The sequence below is a fragment of the Centrocercus urophasianus genome, unplaced genomic scaffold (genome assembly GCF_019232065.1).
Source record: "Centrocercus urophasianus isolate 14NV4802_14NV808 unplaced genomic scaffold, USGS_Curo_1.0 seq_19, whole genome shotgun sequence".
In the NCBI taxonomy this organism is placed as follows: domain Eukaryota; kingdom Metazoa; phylum Chordata; class Aves; order Galliformes; family Phasianidae; genus Centrocercus; species Centrocercus urophasianus.
Genome location: NW_024884744.1, coordinates 14,473,580 through 14,498,801, shown reverse-complemented (window position 1 = coordinate 14,498,801; position 25,222 = coordinate 14,473,580). Strand labels below are relative to the sequence as shown.

Genomic DNA, 25,222 nt, shown 5'->3' with positions numbered 1-25,222 from the left:
ATATATATATATATATATATATATATATAAAAATATTGTATAACCTGTTTTGTATTTGCTCTATTATATTGAAATATGCAGTTGTTCATTTCTGGTTTAGGGTTCACCAGGGCCTGTGGGCTTGGCTGGACCCAAAGGTATACGAGTAAGTACTTTTGTTTTAAACAAGTTTGTATGTATTAAATATCCTGTTTAAAGCTAACAGTAATATGTGAAAAATGAGTTCATATGACAGAAGGAAGGGATGCCATCCATAGTGATCTGGACAAGCTTGAAAAGTGGGTTCATGTTAACCTTAGAGGTTCAACAAGGCCAAGTGCAAGGTACCACACCTTGGTCGGTGCAATCCCAGATGCATCTGCAGACTGGGACAAGAAGTTATGGAGAATAGCCCTGAACAAAAGAACTTGGGTGCTCTGGTAAATGACAAGCTGGGCATGAGCCATCAGTGTGTGCTTGCAGCTCAGAAGATCAGCTGTATCCTGGACTGCATCAAAAGAGGGGTGGCCAGCAGTAGGAGGAGAGGTGATTTTGCTCCCCACTCTGCCTTCATGAGGTCTCATCTGGAGTACTGAGTCCAGGCCTGGGGCCACCAGCAGAAGACACAGAGCTTTTGGACCAGGTCCAGAAGAGGGCAACAAAGATGATCAAAGGGCTGCTGGTTGAGGAAGCTGGGCTTGTTCAGCCTGGAAAAGAGAAGGCATTGGAAAGACCTCACTGTGGCCTTCCAGCACTTAAAGGTGGCTTATAACTATGAGGGAGACCAACTGTTTACAAGCACAGGTAGTGATAGGTCAAGGGGGAATAACTTTAAACTAAAAGAGGGGAGTTTTACGTTACATGCTAGGCAGAAATTCTTTACCCAGATTGTGGTGAGACACTGGCATATGCTGCCCAGAGGAGCGGTGAGTGCCGCAGCCCTGGAGGTGTTCAAGGCCAGGCTGAATAGGTGCCTGGGCAGCCTGATCTAGTGGATAGCAACCCTGCTCATGGTGACAACCCAAGCCATTCTGTGATTCTATGCCTTCAAAGTATTTTTTAAATTTATGTCATGGAATGTGTCATTCTATTTAGAGTATGACAAAAAGGAAATTTGCATGATGAGATTTTCCATAATATTAGTGACGTTGTTCTACTGTTTTTGTACAATTAGGGAGTCCCAGGAATCCCTGGATTTTCAGGTCCCCCAGGCCTTCCAGTAAGTAAAAATGAATCTGACTTATCCAATTTTTCTCCTAAAATACTCTTCAGTACACAATTACTCTCAACCCAGCATACTCACTCCAGTGTCAACATCTGAATTGTCTGTCAGTTAAACTATAGATAACAATCTTAGCATCAGCAATTCTTACTCACTGTAATGATTTCAGTACAATTTGTAATCTATCATGTTTTGTGAAACACTGTTCCAAACTGTTTCAGTGTTGCTGTAGGTAATATGAATGTGCAAAAACAAAGCTTGTGTCAATTTTGTACATGTTTTTTAGGGTGAACCAGGAATTGCTGGCCACCCTGGGCGCTCAGGTGTTCCAGGTTGCAACGGCACAAAGGTACAAACCAAGCTGGTTGTGATTGTGATTGACTATGTTTGGGAATGGCCAAAGCATTCTTATTTTTCCTCCAATATACAACAATTTTGGTTTGTTTTGGTTTGTGACTTTACAGACTAGAAAAAAAATTGAATCATGACAGTTAATAATGGAAGGAAAAGCACTATATTTATGTGCAAGAATAATTAAATAATATAAGTTAATGTCCTGCGCTGTTAAGAATTATGTTTGTTGTTTTGACAGAAAGAAATTATTTTGCCTAAAGTCCAGAAGACCTAATCAGCTTTGCCCAACCAGTCCTTCTTTTAACATGGGTAATGGAAGAGGAAATTAGTTCATTTTGATTTACCTGCATCTAGCTTGCAGCTGGCAATTCATAAATCCCAAGGGCAACTAATAGAAAAATTTAATATTAAGAAAGAATTCAATCTGAAAGAAGGAGTGAGAAGAATGCCTTTTATGGAAAATAATGCATTTTATAGAAAAACAGAAAACTGGTCTGATATAACTAATAAATTCTGATCTCTGACCTGTGAGGTCAGGCTATGCCACTTCTTTTAATGTGATAGAAACTACAATTTTAGTGTGATAACATAAAAAAACCTCTTTGTATCTTTGCTATAATAATAATAATAATAATAAGCATTAACAATTGCTCTTAATTTCAGGGTGATCGGGGTTTCCCAGGTCCTCCAGGTAGAAGAGGTGCTCCAGGCATTCCAGTAGGTGTCTTTGAAATTCATGACTGTATGCATTTTTATTGCATACAGACACTCAGTGAAGCAGTTTTGTAAAGCCTTTTATTAGCTGGTATTGACAGTTGAAATATATAGGTATTCCCAATTTATTAACAATGAATAGAGTGCAGTAAAGAAGCAAAACTTAAAAGTGATGCATAATCTGATACGTTAGGCCTCAACGTTTTAGGCAGTGAATGCATGTGAGCTCTATAATGACGCAAGGCATAGTCATGAAAATTTAACACATCTTTAAAGGTGTACAGGATGTATTTAAATAGATTCCATTTTCAGTTCGTGCCCACATACCATTGAGGATACAGTCTACTTAAGCCAATAACAGAACTAGGAATTAAAGCCAATACTTTTATTGTGGCTGCATTGTTTTTACCCTTTTTTTTTTCTATGTAAAAAAAAATTTTTTTAAAAAAAGCTTACAGACAACAAATAGAGAAAGCAGTGCTACCTGTCAAGTTCTAGTGGCTTCAAATCAGATAATTTCTAAACATGATCTTTATTGTACCAACTCTCCTATTGCTTTATATTAAATTTTTTAAGATCTGACCTCAAGACTGTTCTGTCTGTGTGTGTAGAACTGCAGCAGTGTGTCTGGACTACTTTTTGATAGTATGTCATTTTTTTCCTAAATTGAAATCAGGCACAGCAAGTGTGTACCTGGCTACACTGTGTTTGTGAAAATAAATCATTTCAAGAGCACTGAGTTTAATGAATATTTATAATGTGTCCTTTCACCATTGTTGCTTGCTTTTCTGTTTTAGTAATATGATTGTTCATCTCTGTAGGGTATTGCTGGCATCAAAGGAGATAAGGTCAGTCATTTACAGTATATCATCTGAAATACTTATTGGAAATCAAGACTTAATATTCATGTTTGCTGCTGAAAATGAGTACTTGAGATCATCATTCACAGAAAACAGGGTTATTTTCCAGAAGTACAACAAATTTTGGTGCTCCGTCTGTACTCATTTTGAGATACAAAATTGTATATTTTTTTCAATTCCTTTAACTACAGTTGTTGCTTGTTCAGAATTTGTCTTTCAAGCATGCAAAGAATTAAGCTCTTCCTCAGTTAGCTTATGGAATTCATATGGAAACCTGTAAATGCACTAGAGAGTAGTTAAAGATGAAAAAAAGCAACAGAAAAACTGAAAAAATGTTCAGGACTGTGGATAAGAAAACAAGGTAGATCTGAAATGATGACTACTCCTAATACAGAGAACTTGGATGCCTAAAAAAGTTATATGCTGTTTAATAAAACCATTTTTTAAGATAGAACTATCTGTAGTGGACATTTATCATCGTCTTGCAATTCTGATGTTGCTTATTTCCCTACATACTCTGTTGGAAGATTTGAAGCCTAAGATCCATTAAAAAGTTTTCCAAGCATATCTTTCTATCTGATTTCTATTGGATTGTCCAGGGGTGCCCTGCAGATGGATATGACCAAGGATATGGTGCAAAAGGTGATCCTGGATTGCCAGGAATGCCTGGGCATCAGGTAATGAATAGTATATACCTATAGTTGTATGTATATATGCGTGTCCGTATAATAGATTATTTTTATGTGCTATGTATTTATAGATGTGTAGTATTTTTTACAATTACTCATTTCTAAACGAGAAAATAACCGTATTTAAAAATTTTTAACTTCATATAATCTGACAAATATAGTTTATCAGAAGTTTTTTTTCTGACTTTTCAACACAAAGTACACAAGAATAATGGTAATTATTTTGTCTTCAGAACCAGCAGTCTTCCTTCTCTATTAGTTAAATAGGAATGAGAAAGTCAGGTTGCAGACAAGAATAATTACTTTAGAAATGGTAAAAAGTTCCCCATGAAGTAAAATTGGTTCAGCTTCTCCAGAATTGTTAACGAAAAACAATGTGATCTGTATTTTTTCTACAAAACATCAAGATTAATAGAAGAAAGCAGAGTAGATGTTTATTTTTGACTGTTAATATAAATGAAGAACATAGATTTATTCTAAATTTCCCATTTCTTCAGAAATGAAGCTTTAAAATATAGGATTTATTGCATAGAATATTCCAAAGCTTGCAGGCTTACTTTGTCTAACAGTAGGACTACACGGATAATTAGAATGTCCACTGTTGCATTAAACAGGACTTACACCCTAACGTAGTTTAGCTTTAGAAGATATATGCATTCTGTGTTTCAAAACACAGTTTTATTTCTGCATTCTTTTGAGACATAAAAAGGAAATCAAGAGACAGTGCTGCTCCTGTTATTCAGTTTGATGAACTTAGCATTACAATTTTCTCACCATCTTGCCAGGACATTTATTCATGTTATGTTTGGTTTGTTGTTTTTTGTTTGTTTGTTTTAATGTGCAGGGTGCTCAGGGTGTTCAAGGATATCCTGGGGAAACTGGACCACGGGGCCTTCCAGGAACTTCCGTGAGTATGATCTTAAATATCACGTGTTACTTTAACCTTTGATTTTTAAAGTCATCTATGGACTTATTTGACTCTCAGATTTGTTTGAGGTTTAGAGAGACTTGAATTTGTGAAATCCATACCTTTCTGCATACATCTGATTCTTTTTTTTTTCCTTTTTATTTTAATGCATGATAATTTCCATGTTTTCAGACATATCCTTGTCCTTAAACCTCATTGTGCTTTACAACTTCCTGAAGGGAGGTTGTGGTGAGGGGGCATTTGCCTCTTCTCCCAGGCAACAAACAAGACCTGGGGAAATGGCCACAAGTTGTACCAGAGAAGGTTTAGGTTGGTCAAGCACTGGAATGGCCTGCCAAGGGAGCTGGTGGAATCGCCGTCCCTGGCAGTGTTCAAGAGATGCCTGGATGAGGAGCTGCAAGATGTGGTTTAGTTTGTGGTAGCAGTGGTAATGAGAAGATGGTTGGACTAGATGATCTTATAGGTTGTTTCCAACCTTGCGATTCTATGATTCTATGATTCTGAGTAGCCATAAATTTTTATTTTAAAACAACTACCCATAAATTAAAATTAAACTCTAATGTAAATAACTATAACAGAGGTATGTGTTTGCAGTCAGACCATGTAATCTCTACTGTATCTTCACCTCAAAACAAATGGCAATGGTAATGGTGAAAAAAGAAATGAAAAAAGTAATATAACTCAGTGAAAGCTGGGCACTTCAGGGTTCCTACATAGGTGTGAATATCATAATTTTTTTTACACAGTGGTTGTTTTTTTCTTTTCCTTTTTTTTTTTTTTTTTTTTTGTAGGGAATACCAGGGAGACCAGGACCTCCTGGACCTAAGGTAGTCTCAGATTGGTAATGAAAATGAAAACTTTCTAATATATGTAACATCTATTTGCATATTCTATGGGTGTTAATAAAATAAATTTTGTAAAAAGCTCCAAACTGTTTGTTTTTATAGGGTCTTATGGGAATGAAAGTAATAGGAACCAAAGGAAGAAAGGTATTTGCATGCAATGCTTAAAATGTTTTTAAGTTATGTTTCTGATATGCTATGGTGAAATGTTTGGAAAAGTAGATACTGTGAATAAAATTCTCAGTGTATGTATGGAAGTTTTTTACTGGAAGATGGAAACATGGCAGTATATGATGACAAACTCTTTTCTCATAAAAGTTGAAGAAAAAAGCTTATGATAGAATAATAGAAACCTCAGAGGAGATGAGGAGATAGCAGTTACTATTTTCTATATATTGGGAGATAAAAAGCAAGCAAACAGAAATGTTGATGGTGTTAACAAGTATTTGTAAAGACAGAAAAAAAATCACAATGTCAAATGTATAGCAGTTGTAATTTGAAACAAACAGATAAACAAAAATTTGTAATTGCTTCATTTTTCCTTTCTTTTTTTTTTTAAGGGAGACACTGGATTAACTGGACCGCCTGGACCACCAGGAACTGTTATTGTTACATTAAGTGGACCAGACAACATGACGGTAGTAAAATAGTCAAAGACCATGTTCAAATAAACCATTTTACTGTTTTGTACTTTCTGCAAGAGCATTGTTATCTTCACTGTCCTGTAACATTTCTTTTCACCCATTCTCACTTTGTAGGTATGGTTAGGTACTAAGCTTTTCTTAAAATGTGTCCATTCAGTTTTTCAAATATCCTTGAGAGTAGGCTGCTGACTCTATCAGCCAGTTCCCTCAGGACTCTGGGATACACCTCATCAAGATCCAGAGACAGAAAGATGTTCAGGCTCCTCAGGTAGTCGCAAACCTAAAGGTCCTCCTGGACCTTTCTTTTCCGTTTGGTGTACCTGTAGAAGCCTTTCTTAACCTTCTTTGTGCCTCTACCTGTAGGCAGGGGTGCTGATAGTAAGTTACTTTTTCGTTTAGATATTTAAGTAGAGCTATCTATGCTTAAATGATCTTGTCAGTGATTTGAGGCTTTCCTATTTGCTACACTAGAATGTTTAGATAAGCCCAGAAACATCTTGGTGACCATATTAAATTTTGAATTTATTACTTTTTCTCTGTAATAGGACTTGAAAGGAGAGAAAGGAGAAAAAGGATCAAGAGGACTTCCAGGGCCAATGGGATTTACAGTAAGAGACTACAGCAAATCCCATAAATTCAGACATTCGGACAGCATCACCTAATTAAGGCGATTCTTTAGAGTCCAGTATTATGCTATTTATTCTGACCTTTAATGAATACCTATTAATTTTATTTTACTTGCACTTCATCTTTACACTATTTAAAGATAAATAAAATTTTTTAAAAAGATAAATATGTATTTAATTTAGAAACTGTGACTTAAAAACGTGTATTTGAGGGTGTTTTTGTTACAGGGGCCAACTGGTGATTCTCAGAGTGAAAAGGGTGACCAAGGAGAACCTGGAGCACAGGTATGTGAGAAAGGCATGATATGTTAATCTTCCTTGAAAAGCAGTTTTGTTCTATTGCTTTTCAGGGAAAAGCTGTTACTCTTCTGCTTTCCAGTTTTCAAATCAGATTTTCTAAGATGCAAAAACTCTTTCATCCAGTAAACCAGACTAGAGATCTTTTAAAATTTTCTTATTTTTCTATTTTATTTTATTTTTTCTTCGTAGGGTAAACCTGGTAAAGAAGGTGCTCCGGGTCTACCTGGATTACCGGTAATGAAGGAAACCTTAAAAATGTTTTTTAAGTAACAGTCATCTGTTCAGCATGGTCACATCTTGTCACAGCTTTGCAAAATATGTTTGAGAATGCTGATTTGCATGCATTGTTAAACATTTCCTGTCATTAAACTGGCCTTAGAACATGCCACATATCTATAGATTTGTGCAGGGAGAAGGACACTGCATAGATCTTGTTGCATCTTTGTAAAATAAAAAGACTTGTTGCTTGCAGCTAACTATCAAATGAATCTGAGCCAGGTCAAATAAACACTAAATTCCAAAAAATTAAGTCAACTGAATTTCATTCTAGTTAATAAATGGAAAATTTTGCAAGAGAGTTAAACCTTACCTTAGCCAAAGTCAAGAAACAAAATGACAAATTTTAATCAATAGAATCAGTGACATTCTTTTACAAAGAAAAGTTATAGTCAAGGTCACAGCCATCTTGGCCTGAAATGAGATGACTGATAGATGTTAAAATTGTTACATTGGAGGAAGTGCCAAAATACAGTTCTTAAACTATGTTATTTTATACCCAAAATGATCTCGTTTGTATACTGATTCAACAGTTATTCAATTTTATATTTATTTCACTTTAATAACTTTGAATTAGTGCCACAGTGAGCTTACAAAACCTGATTTCTCGTATGTCATTCTCCTACTAAAATATTATCCTCGTTGTGTCAAAACAACATTAGCACTCAGTCTAAACATTCCAGTCTGATAAAAAACTTGGAATGACAGATTGCAAGACTTCACTGTCTTGTCATTCAATTAACACGAATAATACCTTCTGTCATCACAAAGACAGGTCATTGTTCCCTTCCTATTTCTGCATTACAAACAAGAAGTGCATTGAGCTGCATCTGCTCTGGCAAAATCCTTTTTCCTTACATACCTATGCTTGCAGAAAGCCTTAGCTGCAGTCTGTATTATTTTCCGTCCTGGTCTTTCTGACATCTCTTTGTGGTAGAGATCAGCATTATCACAGACATTGGAGAAGATCTGGAAGATGAAGTTGCTATAAGTGGGAATATCACATTGTGTTTAGTTTATCCTCTTTCAGAAACATCAGTTTGTGGAGGGAGGACAAATCAGAACCTCATACATATGTGCTATTTGGAGGGGTTTCACCTTAGGATTGGTAGAATATGCCATTATAAATGTGGGTTTGCATGTCAGACCTGTAGTATTGCTTGCAGGCAAGGAACTTTAGCCTAACCTGAGTCTTTCACTTAGATTTCTCCCCCTGAGCAAGTCTCATTCACATTGCCATTACCATGAAAAAAGAAAAAATTCAAATTTGAATCTTACTGATGACAGTGTTAAGAGATAATTTATCATAAAATTGTCTCTATCACCTGCAGGGACAAAATGGTGAACAGGGCAAACCAGGACTGGCTGGTAGACAAGGAGCTAAGGTATTGGCTAATGCTTTTGTTGTTATTTTTGAGGAGGAGGATAAGGTATGTTTCAGTGTTAGCATGTTGTCTTCATTATGATTTACTTTACTTGAAATATGACAGTAATATGTACAATAGAGAATGGGTCAACTTTAATAAATGATGTGCATGAACTAGTGTGCCCATCCTTGCCTGCTGCTGTGTTTCTGTAGTTTTTGGAGTACGTGACTGAACAGTTGTGTTGGGAACAGAAACAGTTTGGGAACAAAAGTAGTTTGATGTTATAAACAAAGTACACAAGTACAAAGTAAACAAAGGATATCAAACGTCATGTCAAGTATTGTTTTTCAATAAATAAACAATTTCTGTCCTTTAATGAAGGGTGTAAAAGGAAACACTGGTCCACCTGGAGCTTGTGGTCAAGTAAGTGTAAATTACCTTCATCATAACATTTGTCTAACCCACTAGAATAAACCCAACAGATTTCATATGGCAATTTCAGATGCCTCATGATGCTCTTACTGGAATATGTCATTCTGGGAGGTACTGTTATTGTTGGGTGTTTCACAGAGGTGGCATCTCCCTTCATGTAGGATTGGATGCAAAAATGGCATCTCATTAGAATTCAGTTATTTCCACTCCATTGGCCTTCTTAAAGGCCCCATGTGCATTTAATGGTAACTTTCTGTTCAAAAAGAAGCAACTTCAAATAAGCTGAATAATTTGTGATGATGGTGAAGCTGTAAAAATGCCCACTGCTTCTCAAAAAATTAATTAAAAAAAAATTGTGAATTTTAGTTGTAAGCAGTTTGTTGTTGTTCGTTTTAAAATCGGTGTATTAGTAGTCCATCTGCATTTCAATGTAATGTGTTTGTAGCAAGGCAAAACTCTTACTGTAATCTTATTTTTGGGTAGTAATCCCCATGCAAAATAATTCAGAAAAGAGCAAAAAAATTATAGTTACGAAAAAGCAGAACTATAGCTACTAACTTTTTGATTCTGCTGTTCACTTAAAGAAACTCTGAAATCAGGAACTAAGAATATACTAAGAATATTATAAATATTAATTTTAAATGAATGACTTCTATATGCATTTGTGACTTAACTAGGTGATTTTGTCTGTTCTCATGTATGATTACTTAGGAGAGTAGCCTAGATATTGCTGGTGCTACTTTTAGGCAGTCGAATACACTGATTCCTGAAGGTTTGTGTCAAGAATATTTTCATGCTACTGTAATATTCATGATTGCATCTCCAACTTGTACCTTGCCTGTATAATTGCATTCACAGACAGAGGAGTTCTGTGAGGGTTAAGGAACTTGGTTGGAATTCCCAGCTCCCTCTATTTGTGCAAGTCTTTTGGCTTTAGCTGTGTGTTAACAATTGTACTTCAATTTCTGTCTGCTTGTGAGTAATTAGTATGTGATTAGAAAGGTCTCATGGTGTCAGAACGTCAATATGATGAATGAAATCATAACATTGTTCTAACTAAATGGTCAGTGTGATGCACTGTGCTTTTCACTCTTATTATTTTTACTTTTCATGCAATCTTTTTATTAAGACAGAGTATTATGACGTAGTTGGTGAAAAAGGAGATGCAGGACCTCCTGGACCTCCAGGACCCAAAGGGCAACGTGGCATGCCTGGTTAGTAGCCTATTCAGACTAGAATCTTTTGGAAAGAGCAGTTTACTCAAAGGGCTTTCTGCAGGCTAGATTTTTGAGTACCCAGCAACTTGCTTCTGCCTTTCCAAGAATATTTCCAAATGATTCCTGTGAAATTGCAGAGCTGAAATTCCTTTTAAAAATAGTGAAGTTGATGTACTTCATTGTATAGATAACTGAGTTCAGCACCTAAACTCGCTCGAATTCTGTATAATGACATCAGTGGATAATTCCAACAGAGTATTGTATATGTATGCCATAGACAAACCATCAGGGCTGTTAGTCTTCTGTGAAGGTTCTACTACTCTTCTTTGGCTTTTTTTGGCTATTTTTAATTGCCTATCACCCTAAAATAATAATTTTTTTCTTTCATTTATTTTGACTATGCTGTAAAATTAAAATGTATTGAATTATTTGAACCAGATTTTAGTGAGAATTGGCAGTGTGCAACAGTTGCATAAGTGGTATATTTGCTACACAGGCAAAACCAAACTCTTAAACGATAAAATGAGAATAGAATGCAGAAGTCCAAAGATGGTAATCAGTGTTACTGATTAGTGCCTTGTAGATCATACAGTTTTTCAATTAAAGTTCTAAACTTTAAATTATTTTGCAGGGCCACAGGGTCCTCCTGGAGATGCTGGTAGACCAGGTATGTGTAATAATTCAGTACCTTGCTATTATGCCCCCTCAGCTTTGTGAAAATCTTAAGATTGGAAGACATTGAACATAACTGGAGGTAGCAAAAATATGTCACCCAAAAGTTTTGATGGGACAAGTATTTAAAGAGAATTTAAAGAGCATTTAAAAATATATTTACCCTGTCATTGTAATTATTTAATAAATCACAGCATAAAAAAAGATTCATGATACGGACTCTGAGACAATGTGCTTGTCTCGGTCAACCTGCAAACTTTACTTTGCTTCGAAGTTCCATTTCTTGTTTACCTTGATATTTATTCCTCTTTTATTAGGTGTGTCAAGACCTGGTCTGAGAGGTCCCCCAGGATTTCCTGGGCCAAAAGGAACAAAGGGAGAAAAAGGACAGGTGGGCTCGTGTATTATAGGCCCTCCAGGACTGCCTGGGATTGCTGGCAGAATTGGTTCTGTTGGGTTGCCAGGTCCTCCGGGAGAACCAGGTGACATTTTGTTATTGTATACACAATGTGCAACAGCAAATCTAGAGTCATCTCGATATCTAATTAATTAGATTATATAAATACTTAAGAATGAAGTGTATATTGAGTTATACAACATAATTTTTCTTTCAAAATTTCTTCTTAAAGTATTCATTAAAAAGCATGCAAAGCAAAGATCTGTGCTTCGTTGTTAATGAAATTCTGGGAAGAAGAAATTGTGATTTCCTAGTATAAAAATGTCTTACTGTTCTGTATAACTGTGACTAAAAATCTACTATATAATCACAGGAAGAACTAATGAGAGAAATCTGTTCTTAAGATTAACTTTTCCAAAAACTGCAGGATTTCTGTAAAACTACCTTTGCAAAGGGCTGTTCTAAAAGAGAGATCACACAGATGCCTACATAGATCTTACAGGGCATTAGAGCTGATTTGAAGTTCTGGCAGCATGGAAACAAAATAGTAGCAAAGCAATAGATGAACCAATTGAGTAGATGCAGTTTATAACACTTTCAGAACGTGTATTAACCAGGAGAACATCTTTAAGAACCAACAACGTGTTTCCTTTTATATATGGTATGGCTTACACAAGTTCTTTTCTGATGTAATGTTTTCCTTTTCTCTCTTAAAGATATCTATCCTGCAGATGTACTGATCAATGTATCTTCTGTTTTTTCCAGAGTGATAGTAAATACACCAGAATAATTATGACAAATATACTTGAACAGCATTAATAATCTACAATTAAAATAGAAGTTTTCTTTCCAGTTCTGGAAAAATAAGAGCTATGTTTCTGTTGATTCAAATAAAATGTAAATATGCCCCCCAAAAGGGATTGTGCTTTCTAAAGGCACCTCTCTGGCTGGACAGATGGATCCAGCAGCAGTCTGATGAGATTTACTTTAGCTTTACCGTACTTATCCTCATGTATTTGAAGTTAAAGGTGTTTTGCACTTGTCCAGGTAGTTCTCTCTTAAATAAATACTGACACCAGCTCATCTCTGGACCTTTTTTTCTGCTTTAGCAAATGAATAACTGTCTGATGTATTGGTGCCATGCTTGTTTCATTAACAGGTAGAGTAACTTTTAGAACAGGCCTGCCAGGACTCCCTGGACAGCCAGGGTGTGCAGGACCTCCAGGACCTCCAGGCGACATGGGCATGAAAGGTCAGTGATTGTGTTTGCTGGCTGTGTTTCAGGGTTGACATAGTTTTCACTGGGGTAACAAGATATCAGAGACACCCAGAAATCTTACTGCTGTGGACTAAGCCTTTCCATATTTGAGAGCTCTTATAATACAGCAGAAATTTGAGTTGAAAAAAAAATGGCATTCAGCCTCGCTACAGGGTTTTGTATATCTTGATTTCAAGTAGAATTTTTTTTCCTCCATGAGAGGGTTTCCTCTGAATGAAATCAGAAGCAGAGTGTAATGGCAGTTACTGGCCTTTTCATGTGAAAACTAAGATGCGTAGCTGAAAAATTCCTTTTCCATTTCTGCTTCCTTTTAGAAAGCTATCACTTAGAAACCTTCTGAAAGTTTTGAATTAATTGACCTCAAAAGCTATTCAAGTTCGGGGGTTTTAGATACAAATTTAGAGATAGCAAGATGTTGTCCTCCCCTTACAGAAGAGAGCAGCTCTGAGCAGTGCACATGCCAGCAACACACATCAGTTGTATAGCACTGCAGTCAGGGTGTAGACCTTCTCTGGGACAATTGGTAAGGTTTTTGTGTTCCCCTGTTGTTATGTCCAACACCAGCAATTGGTCTTTGAGAGAAGGTTCCTTCTGTAATTATCACCACAGAGCTGCTGAATTTGTATGCCTCTTGCCAGTCATTAAAGTGGTCCCATGAAGCCACATTAGCTTAAAACCTGTGTTACTTTCTTCTTTTGAAAAAAATTGGCTGTCAGTAGAGAGTAACCAAACAGCTTACTGTAACCAGAATTGAAAAAAATCAAGAGATTTAAAAAAAAGTAGATGTTCCTATATTGTCATTTAGATGTTGTCAGTTCTGATTCATTGTATGGCAACAGATAATCTTGTAGTGCTTGAAAGTGACTTTCCATTGAAGTTAAGGTCACATTTCCTGCTACTGCTCTTTGACCAGGATATATTGGCTACTCTCTGCAACAAATTATATAACACATTTGTTAAGCTAAGGAGTTACTTGCTGTTAAACAACTAATTTATTATATTCCTTCTAGGTGATGAAGCTTGCATGTGTACTGATTGCAGCTATATTCCGGGAACACCTGGTCTGCCTGGCTCTCCTGGGCCACGTGGCCAGGATGGCATCCCTGGTAAATGATCTCAGTGTTCTTCATGGGATAATAGAAAATGCCAATACTTTTAGGATGAGAATCAGGACTGGTATGAGCATGTCTGCAGCATGCAATATTCTGGGTCCCTGAAATAGCCCTGATGTTGCGATAAGTGTGCATAATGCAGCTCCATTTGCTGATGTGAGCCTGTGCCCTAAAAGCATTTATGCCTGAGCACTGAGCTTAGGTGCTGTTTGAAGCCTGTGCTCATGCTGTCAGTGTGAATAGCAGTGAATGGCAGTAACATTCAGTGGTGAGTGTGATTATCAGAGCTTGTCAAAATCCATTTCCTTGGTTTCTTTATCCTTTGCAAAATACACTGTTTCTTTTGCAGGTAGAGAAGGAGCACCAGGTCCCAAAGGAGCTCCAGGTTCTCCAGGTGCACCAGGGTTTCCAGGAGCTCAAGTAAGATTTGCATTTTTCAGATTATTTTTCAGATCCCATAATAATTTCATGTAAATGTCACAGCTGGTGTTACATGCTGTGTTACACTAAGTGATTTCAACCGTTTTCTGTTGTGGCCTTGCCTTGAATGTTGTGTGCAATTCTGGGCTCTTTAATAGCAAAAGAATATTAAGATGCTTGAAACTGGCCAGAGGAGAGCAGCAAAGCTGGTTGAAGAGCTGGAAGACAGGTCCTGTGAGGAGAAGCTGAGGACACTAAAGTTGACTAGTCAGGTGAAGAGGAGGCCAAGATTCTGTTCATCATGGCAGTGGCTGTTAAGCATGTTACAGTTTTGTCTGTATATGTCTACTGTATATTTTGTCCGCTGTGCCTTTTTTCAGATCTCTCCTCTTGTGTCCAGCATATCTTGGCAAGTGCAGACTTGCCAAAGCCCCAGCTGTACTGAGAAAATCATAATGCTCCATTTACTGGTACAAAGAACGTTCCTTCTTGGGAACCTTGCTGAAGAGGGTTGGCAGGCACCTGCCACAGACATAGCAGGTGGTTGTTCTAACTTGTGCCTGTAGTAATAATTACTCTTGGGAAAGAACAGTAGACACTGTCCAAGACAAAACTGTCATGCACAAATATATACTGTGGTGGCATACAGGTGTATAACTGAAAGAGCCTGCTAATGTTTTTTTTCCAGCTCCCTAGATCTCATGAGCAGGTCACTAGATCTGAGTGTGCTTTCAACTTTTCTTTATGCCCTGAAGTGTCAAGAAAAGAGCACTGAAATTAGCTACAGATAGCTAACTATGGCAGTTACAGTGTTCCTGGGGAGAGAGTCACACGAGGAGAAGAAATCTCAGATTTTAAGATATTTTCTTGTACTCTTATTTGTGCCACTGATTGAAGTGTGCGCTTTCAGTAAATAGAGATGAGAATAAGGAGAATCATTCTCAGGTATTCAATCAAAATACTACTGAAAAACAAACAAGCAAACAAACAAACAAAAAAAACACTTGACATGTCTAGCACTGAAATTTTCTGGTTGCTTTTTTTCCAGGGACCTCCAGGTTTTAAAGGAGATCAAGGACGTAAGGGCTCAAAAGGTGAGCCAGGGTATGTGTATCCAGAGGGACTAAAAGGGGAGCAAGGAGATCCAGGACCCAGGGGAGACAAAGGGAGAAAAGGATCAAGTGGATTTCTGGGAAGACCTGGCTCTAAAGGTTACAAAGGTTCTAAAGGTGAAGAGGTGAGTATGCATTATCTATCTGTAGTGAATACAGAATTCATGAAAAGCTTAGTCAATTATTTTATTTTATGTAATGATCTGTTTTACCTATTGTGGTATTTCAGCTCAATAGCTTCTCCTTGACTTAGAGGTGCTATGCTCATCTATAGCAACCAATCCCAAGTGAAAACAAAAGAATGACAGTAAATATCCTTGTGTACTACCAGAGATAAATGAGGCTTGTGTGGATTTTCTATCTCACAATGCTTAAAATAAAAAGTCCAAATGATTCTTTTTTGGTCTTAAGGAGTTAATCTACAGTCAGGGCTGAGAAAAACCACAAAAGCTGGGAGAATTACTTTTAAGACTAGAATTGCTGGGACAGAGCTCTTTGTGCAGCAGAAAGAAACTAGCAATTATCATTGTGCTGTGTTGGCTGAGAAATTGTAAAAGCAACTCAAATATCATTTTCTCTAAACTTCACCTCATTGTATTCAAGGAGAATCAAAGTTGAAATCTTGTTTTTCCCCAAATATTGCTTTGAAAAATAAAAAGTAATTGTTCAGTGTACTGCCACAGTGACTGAAAATTGAGCTGGTTTGTACTATTTCACTTTTCATAAAAAGGATGAATGAATGCCCTATGCTTGTAACACTGATACTAAAATTCATATTTTCTTGATCACAATTAATTCAGTCATAAAAGTCCTCTCCATTTAACAGAGATGCTCTGCTGCTGAAATAATATGATATCACAGTCACAGAGAACCAGCCATTTTGTTTTGAAAGTTAGCATGAAAAGCAAGCGATTTGTGGAATACAGACATATGTAACCATTAATAGGGATTGGCTGGTTCAAAAGGAGATAGAGGACAACCTGGATTGCCTGGTAACCCTGGTTTTCCTGGAGAGATGGGGCTTCCTGGACTGCCAGGATATGGACCACAAGGAATAAGAGGTGTCAAAGGCTCTAAAGGACTGCCTGGTCCACATGGATTGCCTGGAGAAGCTGGTTTGTAACTTACTATTTTATTATTCTTTACCCATGTTAAAGATTTCAATTGCAAAGAGAGACTGAAGACAAAGATACAAATTACGAAACATAGGAAGTTTTTCTTAGGATGAGATGTGTGTTGTTCCAGATTCAGTCCCACAAATAACAATAGCAAAAATCTTAGAGTCATAAGACAGCTGAGGTTGGAAGGGACCCTATCAGGTCCATTGGTCCAAAATCCTGCTCAGAGAAGGGTAAGCTATGAGATTAGAACAAGTTCCTCAAAGGGTTATCCAGTCAAGCCTTGAAAACTTCCAAGGAAAAAGACTGCACATTTTTCAGCAGCAGGTTCCAGTGCTGTTCCAGAGTGTCTTAATAATAAAAAAAGATCCCTTAACTTTATAGTTATCAGTGTGAGCTAAGCTGTCAAGGAAAATAGGAAGGATTGAATCAGTACCAGAATCATCAGTGTGTTTATTTAAAGGCAAGTATAATCTGGAAGAACATGAAGTTGGACAGGAGAGATGTACTCAAGGTAGGGTTAAGTCACTTCTTAAAGAGAATTTTTGAATTTTAGATCCTTGGGATTCTGAAGCTTAGTGCTTGTAACTGCAGTGATACATTGGATGCTGTATACCTGAATTGTTGACTCATTTAAGATGGGAATTTGTTATCCAAAGAAATGCAATTATCAGATTACATCTGTCTGAGCCTTTGTCACTCTGGGTTTGTCATATTGTTCCACATATCAAGAAGTCTACATAAATCTCTGTTGGAGACATTGCTGGATGTGAGGTTTTTTTGGTTTGTTTCTTTTCATCTGATCTGAGGGCAGTCGTTGGTGTTGACAATAACTTTTATTTCCTACTTGAAATCATTTTGTGCTCTTTTTTCTGGTTTTCCACTAGACTGCAGGAGGGCTGAGAGGAAGTCATGAGGTGGGCTTAGTGTCAATAAAATTATACCCCTGTATTAAGTCAGGATTTCAAGGTTATTCAAAATCTGTCAGAGCTTCAGAAGTATGGGAACTGCACAAGAAGACTGCATTTTTAACAGAGTAGATTCCTTGTTATTTTTTTAAATGCCTAACATTTTCAAACTATGAGACTCTGATGATGTATTTCCTGAAGGTCTGAAAGGAGAGACCAGAAGGATAGCTCCATTGCCTGCGTTGCCAGGACCTCAAGGACCAGATGGCTTACCTGGACCCCCAGGAGTGCCTGGTGAGTATGTTTAGATAATGTCAAAATCACAGATGATCTGATTAGAATTTCTCTACCACCTCTAGCTGGATAAAACTGTTGGGTTATTTTGAGAGAACTGTAAGAATTTCTGTGGTACAGAGACTAAGGAATAAGTTATATCCTTCTCTTTTAAGAAAACTAGGGGAAGTAGACATAAAAATGAACAGAAAAGGCACGTGGGGCCATGACCACAGTGTGCAGTACGGTGGAGGGTCTAAGCAGTGCTATATTCCGCTTTCCAAGAAACAGAAACTTCAAGTGTATATGTTGCAGCTCATATCCTAAAAAGGCACCTCTGACATAATTTTGGAAAGTCTAATCTAAAATACACTGCAACTCCTGCAGTCCTCAAAAGAGAAGAATTAAAATTTAAAGCATTCTTAAGCCCTCAGTAGTGACAGTAAAAAAAAAAAAAAAAAAAAAAAAAAAAAAAAAAAAAAACACAACTTATACAGGAGTGGTAAGCTTGCTTAAATAGTTATTTATAATTATATTACTAAGTTTCTAGGCTCTTTTTTTCTTTATTAACCATTGTTCTAATATACTGTGAGTGAGTTTCCTTTATGTGTGGGTTCGGGGCTTGGGTTTAGAGGGGTGCTTTTCTGACAGCTGGTCTTCTAAATATTGCAGTGAGACTGAAACTAACTGTAAGGCCTCTTTGATTTGATGTTATGGAACAGTAGTCCTTAAAACTGCCCTGAAGAGCACAGAAAAATCTATTGTCAGTTTTATGGTAGCTTCTGTTCATATAGTTGGTTCTGCTCTGAGCCTAAGCCCTACGATGTGTTGCTTGAACAACCTCAGCAAGTGGAAGATTTGTATCTGTAAATAGTTGTTCAAAAAAATTGAAATTGGGAGTATTGCATAAAGACTTAGCTCATAGACTCATGTCTGCTTTGATGTTGTGAACACAAAGATCACAGTTATTATTGTAAGTGATGTGGAGGATAAATAGCGTCAAAGATCCAACAGTATGATCTGCAGTGATGTTCTAATTAATAATGATAAACTAGAAAACACCAAGTTATTACATGATAAAGCTCTGTGGTAAGATGCATCACAGTTTATGTATTTTCTTTGAACAGGTAGGATTGGAACAAGTGGTCAGCCAGGAGATGTGGGGCATCCAGGGCCAACAGGTGACACAGGCTTTCCAGGGCTTGGGTTTCCTGGAAATCCGGGCCCAAAAGGTAAAACATATTTTTTGATCTTAAAAACAACAACAAACAAACAAACAAACAAAAACACAAAAAGAAACAAACAAACAAAAAGGTAAATGGTAAAAAAAAAAGGAAATCTGAATTGAAATAGATTTAAAAAAAATGAATGAACATTAGGTGATCTTTAGCACTCTTGTAATTTCCTGCCTTCAAGTCACAATAATTGCAACACTGCGTTCAGAGTGCAAATTTGAAGTATTTCAGAGATGTACTGAAATTGTCAGTAGGAAGATATTTTAAAAGATGATTCAAAGAATTGATGCTTCCCGGAATATTGGCCTAATAAATAGTTCTGAGTGCCTCACTCCTCACTTACGTCAGATGGATTCTGCTTACCTGCATGCATGCAACAGAGCTGAAAAAGTAGCAGTACTTTAATTTAATCAGTGTTGATTCAGTGCAGTGTTGTATCTGGTCTATTCTGGAGGAAATAAAAAGCGTTTTGAATGCTGTGAATTTGGCCCCTCCTCGGGCACAGTCGTGCCCATCTTTTATATGTGCCTTTGGATTCTCAAAATATGAATTTCTCTCATAGTCCCACCAGGAAACCTACAAACAAAAAGTAGAAAGCTATGATACTAAAATTACTACAATGTAGCTTGTTGAAGAGAATAGTAGGGAACTGGCGCATCAACAGGTTCACTCCAGACAGTTATTTAACACTTGAAATGAGTAACTGAGCAGTGTTACAATGAGTATTGTGATAATACTTAGAGAATAAGACCGTGTGGCAGATGCGTGTTAAGTATAACTTAGTGAAAGAAGTGCTTAGCAGCAGACATACAAATACCCATTTGTAAACTAAGTTGATAAATACAGCATTTGGTCTGACATTTTATTTCATTTGCAGGAGACAAAGGACTTCCTGGAAGCAGAGGGGCACCAGGTTGTGAAGGAAAGATTGGAGAGCCAGGCCGTGCTGGAAATCTAGGACAACCAGGAGAGAAGGTTCGTGTAGAAATACAGCACAGACTTTTCCATAGGTACCATTCATTAAATGTGACAGTGTGCAAATAAATTAAGAAATGTAAGGAAAATAAGAACTCCTGTATTTAGTGACCTGTGATGCACAATCAATCAAATGAAATCTCTTATAAGAGAAGTGTAAAGTAAAATTTTAACTAAAGCTGCAGGATCTCAGATCTCCAGATGTTTAGGATGTTTTGGTACTTCTGTTTTCACAGCACAGTGAGGTTATTGCTTTGCTTTCAGCAAAATAAATAATAAATAAATGCCACAGCTTCTGAAAAGATGGCTACTCAGAAATATATGATGGCATACGTAATTGTAGGACACTTGACTAATCTGTAATCAGGATCTAAATGTGAACAAAATAATAACGCTGTTTTGAAAAGATGGCATTTCTTCTTTTGTGTGTTCATATAACATTCTTTTATGTGTCTTATTGTTGCTTTTTTTTTGTTTCTTTTTTTTAATATGACAAAGAATGAAGGTTTAAATTATTTGGGTTTGTTTGTTTAATTATTATTTATGCTGTGCTTCATGCCGCAGAACAACTTATTTAAAGTGGCCTTTCTGGTCCAAATATGTAATCAGTGGCTTGTAGATGCTCAGCTCTACTAATGAGCCTTAAGAACATACTGGTTTGCTTGTACCCCTAACAGCCAACACTTTGGTCAGCCACTAAGAACAAACAGTTCAACTTTTCCTTTCAGGGAAGAGAGTTGACATATTTGTCATAAAAAAACAGTGTTCATGGAAAACAGTGTTCAGAAGAATTACAAGGGGAAAAGAAGAAAACCATGAATATTGTGAATATTCTAGGTGCTGAGTTTGATTACTTAAATAAACATCATAATGAAAAAAATGACTGTCATGTAAAATAAAGGAAAAAATTTATTTTCAGGTATAGGTCCAACATTTTTCAGTTAAGCAAGCATCGTAATGCAGTAACAGCCAAACAGAGGGAATTGCCTTTTTATGCTTAGTAGCAATTTCTTAGAGGTAGGAGGTAAGAGTTCAAAAGCTATTTGGACAAATTAATATATTGGTATGGAATCTGCAGCTAATCAATAAGAAACATCCAGTGTTCTACTGAATTGTAGACAATATATATGGCAAAGTGAAAGATCCCCAAGAAAAGATGATGATTAATAAAAAAAAAAAATCTAGCTGATCACAGAGTGAAGAAAATATTTTGGCAGATTTGCAAAGCACAGTACACAGTGATTGTCCATATTTCTGTGTTGCAGGGTGACCCAGGCATGATTATTCCTGGAGAGCCAGGCAAACTAGGTTCACCAGGAGGTCGTGGCATTCCTGGTCCAAAAGGTGATACTGGATTTCCAGGACTTCCAGGCTTACCAGGGCAAGCTGGACGTGATGGCAATAGTGGCCTAAGAGGTACTGTGGTCAAATAAGCATGAGGAACACAGCAAGTTACATCCATATTTTAAGGAAAGGGAAGCCAAGTCAAACTGTTCACTCAAAGCTTCAAACTGCTATCTAAACTGTTATGAAAACAGTCTCCTTTCTTTTAGGAGATCCAGGCTCATCTGGTGTTCCTGGGGATCCAGGTTTTCCAGGGAAACCAGCTGAATGTCTTACTGGCCTGCCAGGATTGCCAGGTGCCCAGGGAGCTACAGGCTCACCAGGTAGGATGCTCCAAATCAAACAAGCTTTTTGGCTAAGTGGTTCTGGGTTTTATTTCTGCCTTCCAATGTCCTGAGGGATCTGAAGTTGTTTATGGATATTGATTATGGGATAATCTGCAAGAAAATGAGATTTCATTTAAAAAGAGTTATTATCTGCAGATTGGAGGAAGCAGACAACTGATTAAGATAGGTTAAGAGTCAGATTGCATTTTATAGCCCAAAAAGTGATTATGAACTGATGCGAATTCCACAGGTAAAAGTCTGTTTCAGTCATCTGTCTCGTATGGGGTTGAACTTCATGCAGTGTTGTTGATAAAGAAGCAAAACAGAGGAAGAGTCTCAACTATAGGGAAAACCAGTTCGGGGACTCAGAGTACCTGCATCCACTGCGTATGATTTCCATTTCAAGAAACACATCAGACACTCAGCTCAGTTATTCTCCAGTATGTGAACTCAAAAATTTTTTTCATCATGGTGGGAAATCACTCCCCACAGTTTTTGGAGGATGAATGTACAATTGGTATTTTACATTTGTCTAATCTTTCCTATGTGTTTTCACATATATATCTTCTGTATAGTTGTCAGAGTTCAAGAAGAGCTTTGTGCTTACGATGGCAAGATAGAGATGAAGGTTAATTTTCCAGCAAGGTATACTTACATACACCATCATGCATTTTTTCTTAGGAAGAAGAGGTTCACTAGGTTCTAAAGGCAAACTAGGTCCTCCTGGTTTGGGTATCCCAGGAATTGATGGAAAGCCTGGGGAACCTGGATTAATAGGTCTCCTGGGAAACACAGGATTACCTGGTCTCAAGGGGCAGTCTGGAAGGCCAGGAGTCTTTGGTGTGCCAGGTAAGGTCTTGCAAATATGTGTTTTGACATGGAAAGCTAGTCAGTCTCTGCAAAAAGATGTCAGTCATGGTGACATGTAGTTAACTCTAAGTTGAAAATACAGGAATAGTTTACATTAGCAGTTTTCATACAGAGACCTGTATGATCTTATATGGAAGAAAATCAATCATCATTAGGATATCTAGAAGCTGTTATGAACCAGTACCAAATTTCCTACAGCGCTCTTTAGAGAATAGGTTACTTCACATTGTTTTCTGTATGGCAATGTCTGAAACAGAATACTAGTAGTTAACATTCAGAGTCTTCCCAGCATAATGAAAGTGTAAAGAATTTAATAGCTCTTACGCAGCATCCCTTTTCAAACTGATGGCTTATTAATGCTACCTTTCTTCTTTTTTCTGGGGAAAAAGGGAAAAAAAAGCTCATGTCTTGAGTCTCTCAGAGTTATGACTCAAACTGTTACAGAACTGACTTAAGTCGGTAATCCCTGTAGGATGAGCTGTTTAGTTGGGTTATTTTTTTCAGGAACACATTTGTACTTTGTTGGTAGAATAAAAGAAATCATGTATGTAATGCAGCTTTTTTAATAAAGATTTTTCAGTACTCTTAAATCCTTTGTTATACTGTTGGAAGGAGATGGCAAGTACATTTTCATATGTACAACTGTAAAAATAATGACGAACCTGCAGGCCAAACCTAGGTTTCTAATGTTGTTTGAGATGAGCTGTCATGTCTTGGCTGGCTCCCGGCTCCCGAGCCAGAAAGGAATGTCTTTTCCACACATCCTGTGATAGATGTCACAGCTCAATGCAGATATCAGGTATATTATAGTCACTCTCAATTATTTCAATAATTGGTAAAAGCCATTGCACCTGATAGTAACCCCTCAAACTACCCAGGTTGATCTGTATGTAAGTGCTGTTTCAGTTGTTAAAAGCTGATGAACTTGCTTCAATGGTTATGTTTTAGAAATGGAGAAAAGATCAGAAGAATCAATTAACCATTTAAATCGTAGACACATGCATAACTTTCTAAAGTAATGTTCTATGTTACTGATCAGTATTAATGAAGACATTTCTATTGTTTCATTTCCACAGGCCCTAGAGGAGAGCCAGGTATAATGGGGCCGTTAGGAATTCCTGGACCCCCTGGCAGGATTGGAAGTCCAGGCAACCCTGGTATCAGAGGCAAGTGACAAAATTATGTGCCTTCATTATTCCTTAAGAATACAGGAGCTTAACCAGAATTTCTTTGTGTCTTGGTAAATCTTTGACTTCTGGACCCTTGCAGTCAACCAACAGAACAAGAGAGTTTTTCTTTTAGCAGTACTGAATTGTTACCTTTCCTACTTCATGGTATTTGTGAAAATGGTTAATGATTTGCTACAGAGCTTCTTACTCTGTTTTTGTTTTTGTTTTTTCTGTCTCATTCATGTTCAACATATCATCCTTAGAAAATATATTTTCTTTCAGGTTCTTTTGGCTCTCCAGGGCTAAAAGGAAGAAAAGGGTTTCTTGGAGCACGAGGCGAACCAGGTGACAAAGGTTTTCCTGGACCATCTGAAACCTTGGTTGTGATTGGAAATAAAGGAGAACAAGGCTCAAAAGGTACTCATTCACTTTTTCATCATTCAAAGCTAGTTAGGGTTGTCATGTGTGTTGCAGTTTCAGTGGATTCTAACATATGGAAGACAGTAACTTTACTACTCAAAGTATTCACACAGCTTTCTAATAATTATTGCTGAACACTCTAACTGCCTTTTCTTGTGAGATAGCTGGATATTACATTGAATATTTGTCTCTGTTTTGACAAGTCCATCCTTAATAATCCTCACACTGTAATGTTAAATCAGTAATAAAATGTGATTGCAAGTTTATATAAATAAATCCTATGTGTCTTTACACACACAGTAGCTTTTGAGCAGAAACAAGTATGCTTACCAGCTGAGTACCATATCGTAAAGAAGTTGACTCTGCTTAGATATATTTGACTGTCAGAGGATTTATTTTCTGTGTAATATTAGCAGAGACTAGGCATATGAGTTGTGCAAGCTCAACTAATGCTGTCTGTCTTTGTGTAGACCTTTTCATGTGGTAGATTTCAGGAACTTCCTTTTGTCTTCACATGGGAAATAGAGAAGGCATGGACTGTGAGCTTGTCTCTTGCGTTTGTCAATAAAATATTTTACTCCATTGCAGTTTCATTATTTTAAAAGAGTTAGAAAACTCACATTCTAAAATGCTGTTCTGCAATTTTTAGATTTTTTTTTTTTTTTTAAACCATTTTAGGAGTCCAAGGAAGAATGGGCCTAAAAGGAGAAAAAGGAGATGCAGGTGTGCAAGGTTCCCCAGGTCTTATTGGATCTGAAGGAGTACCTGGTGTACCAGGTATGGAGTATGTATGTTGAAAATTACCATATCACATGAAGGGTAACATAACATTATTTTGAAAGTTACTGGGTCTTCAGTATAAGTCTTAAAAAAATTCAGTGTAAATTATAAACCTACCTTTCACAGTTTGCTCTGACATCACCAGGCCCTCACGCATAATGATGCACGTCGGCCTTGAGTGAGAAATGAATATGGTGGGTTTTTTTCCAAATGAATGCTACTAAAAAATTTTACTTCTCTGTATTTCTCTATTTTTGGTTCTTTAAGATAATTTATTTCTAGAAATCGCAATAGTGTAATTAGATATATAGAAATTTTGACAATTATGAAATGAGAAATAATTTTAGTCTTGCAATTGAAAC

The 25,222-nt window shown here is 36.9% G+C and overlaps 1 protein-coding gene across 1 annotated transcript in view; it reads left to right on the top strand.

Moving 5' to 3' along the window:
* Positions 1-25,222, top strand: part of COL4A3 (collagen type IV alpha 3 chain) — a 66,127-nt gene that overhangs the window by 22,097 nt on the left and 18,808 nt on the right. Inside the window, exons 4-35 of the mRNA XM_042820602.1 lie at positions 101-145; positions 1,154-1,198; positions 1,488-1,550; positions 2,219-2,272; positions 3,091-3,117; positions 3,729-3,806; positions 4,663-4,725; positions 5,538-5,573; positions 5,694-5,735; positions 6,149-6,226; positions 6,778-6,840; positions 7,087-7,143; positions 7,348-7,392; positions 8,766-8,819; positions 9,183-9,224; positions 10,363-10,447; positions 11,082-11,117; positions 11,440-11,604; positions 12,679-12,771; positions 13,809-13,904; positions 14,260-14,330; positions 15,379-15,567; positions 16,389-16,557; positions 17,670-17,762; positions 18,869-18,973; positions 19,854-19,951; positions 21,217-21,367; positions 21,505-21,618; positions 22,303-22,470; positions 23,568-23,657; positions 23,943-24,077; positions 24,759-24,857. Coding sequence (XP_042676536.1) covers positions 101-145; positions 1,154-1,198; positions 1,488-1,550; positions 2,219-2,272; positions 3,091-3,117; positions 3,729-3,806; positions 4,663-4,725; positions 5,538-5,573; positions 5,694-5,735; positions 6,149-6,226; positions 6,778-6,840; positions 7,087-7,143; positions 7,348-7,392; positions 8,766-8,819; positions 9,183-9,224; positions 10,363-10,447; positions 11,082-11,117; positions 11,440-11,604; positions 12,679-12,771; positions 13,809-13,904; positions 14,260-14,330; positions 15,379-15,567; positions 16,389-16,557; positions 17,670-17,762; positions 18,869-18,973; positions 19,854-19,951; positions 21,217-21,367; positions 21,505-21,618; positions 22,303-22,470; positions 23,568-23,657; positions 23,943-24,077; positions 24,759-24,857 — 2,749 coding nt within the window. The remainder of the gene's footprint in view (positions 1-100; positions 146-1,153; positions 1,199-1,487; positions 1,551-2,218; positions 2,273-3,090; positions 3,118-3,728; positions 3,807-4,662; positions 4,726-5,537; positions 5,574-5,693; positions 5,736-6,148; positions 6,227-6,777; positions 6,841-7,086; positions 7,144-7,347; positions 7,393-8,765; positions 8,820-9,182; positions 9,225-10,362; positions 10,448-11,081; positions 11,118-11,439; positions 11,605-12,678; positions 12,772-13,808; positions 13,905-14,259; positions 14,331-15,378; positions 15,568-16,388; positions 16,558-17,669; positions 17,763-18,868; positions 18,974-19,853; positions 19,952-21,216; positions 21,368-21,504; positions 21,619-22,302; positions 22,471-23,567; positions 23,658-23,942; positions 24,078-24,758; positions 24,858-25,222) is intronic.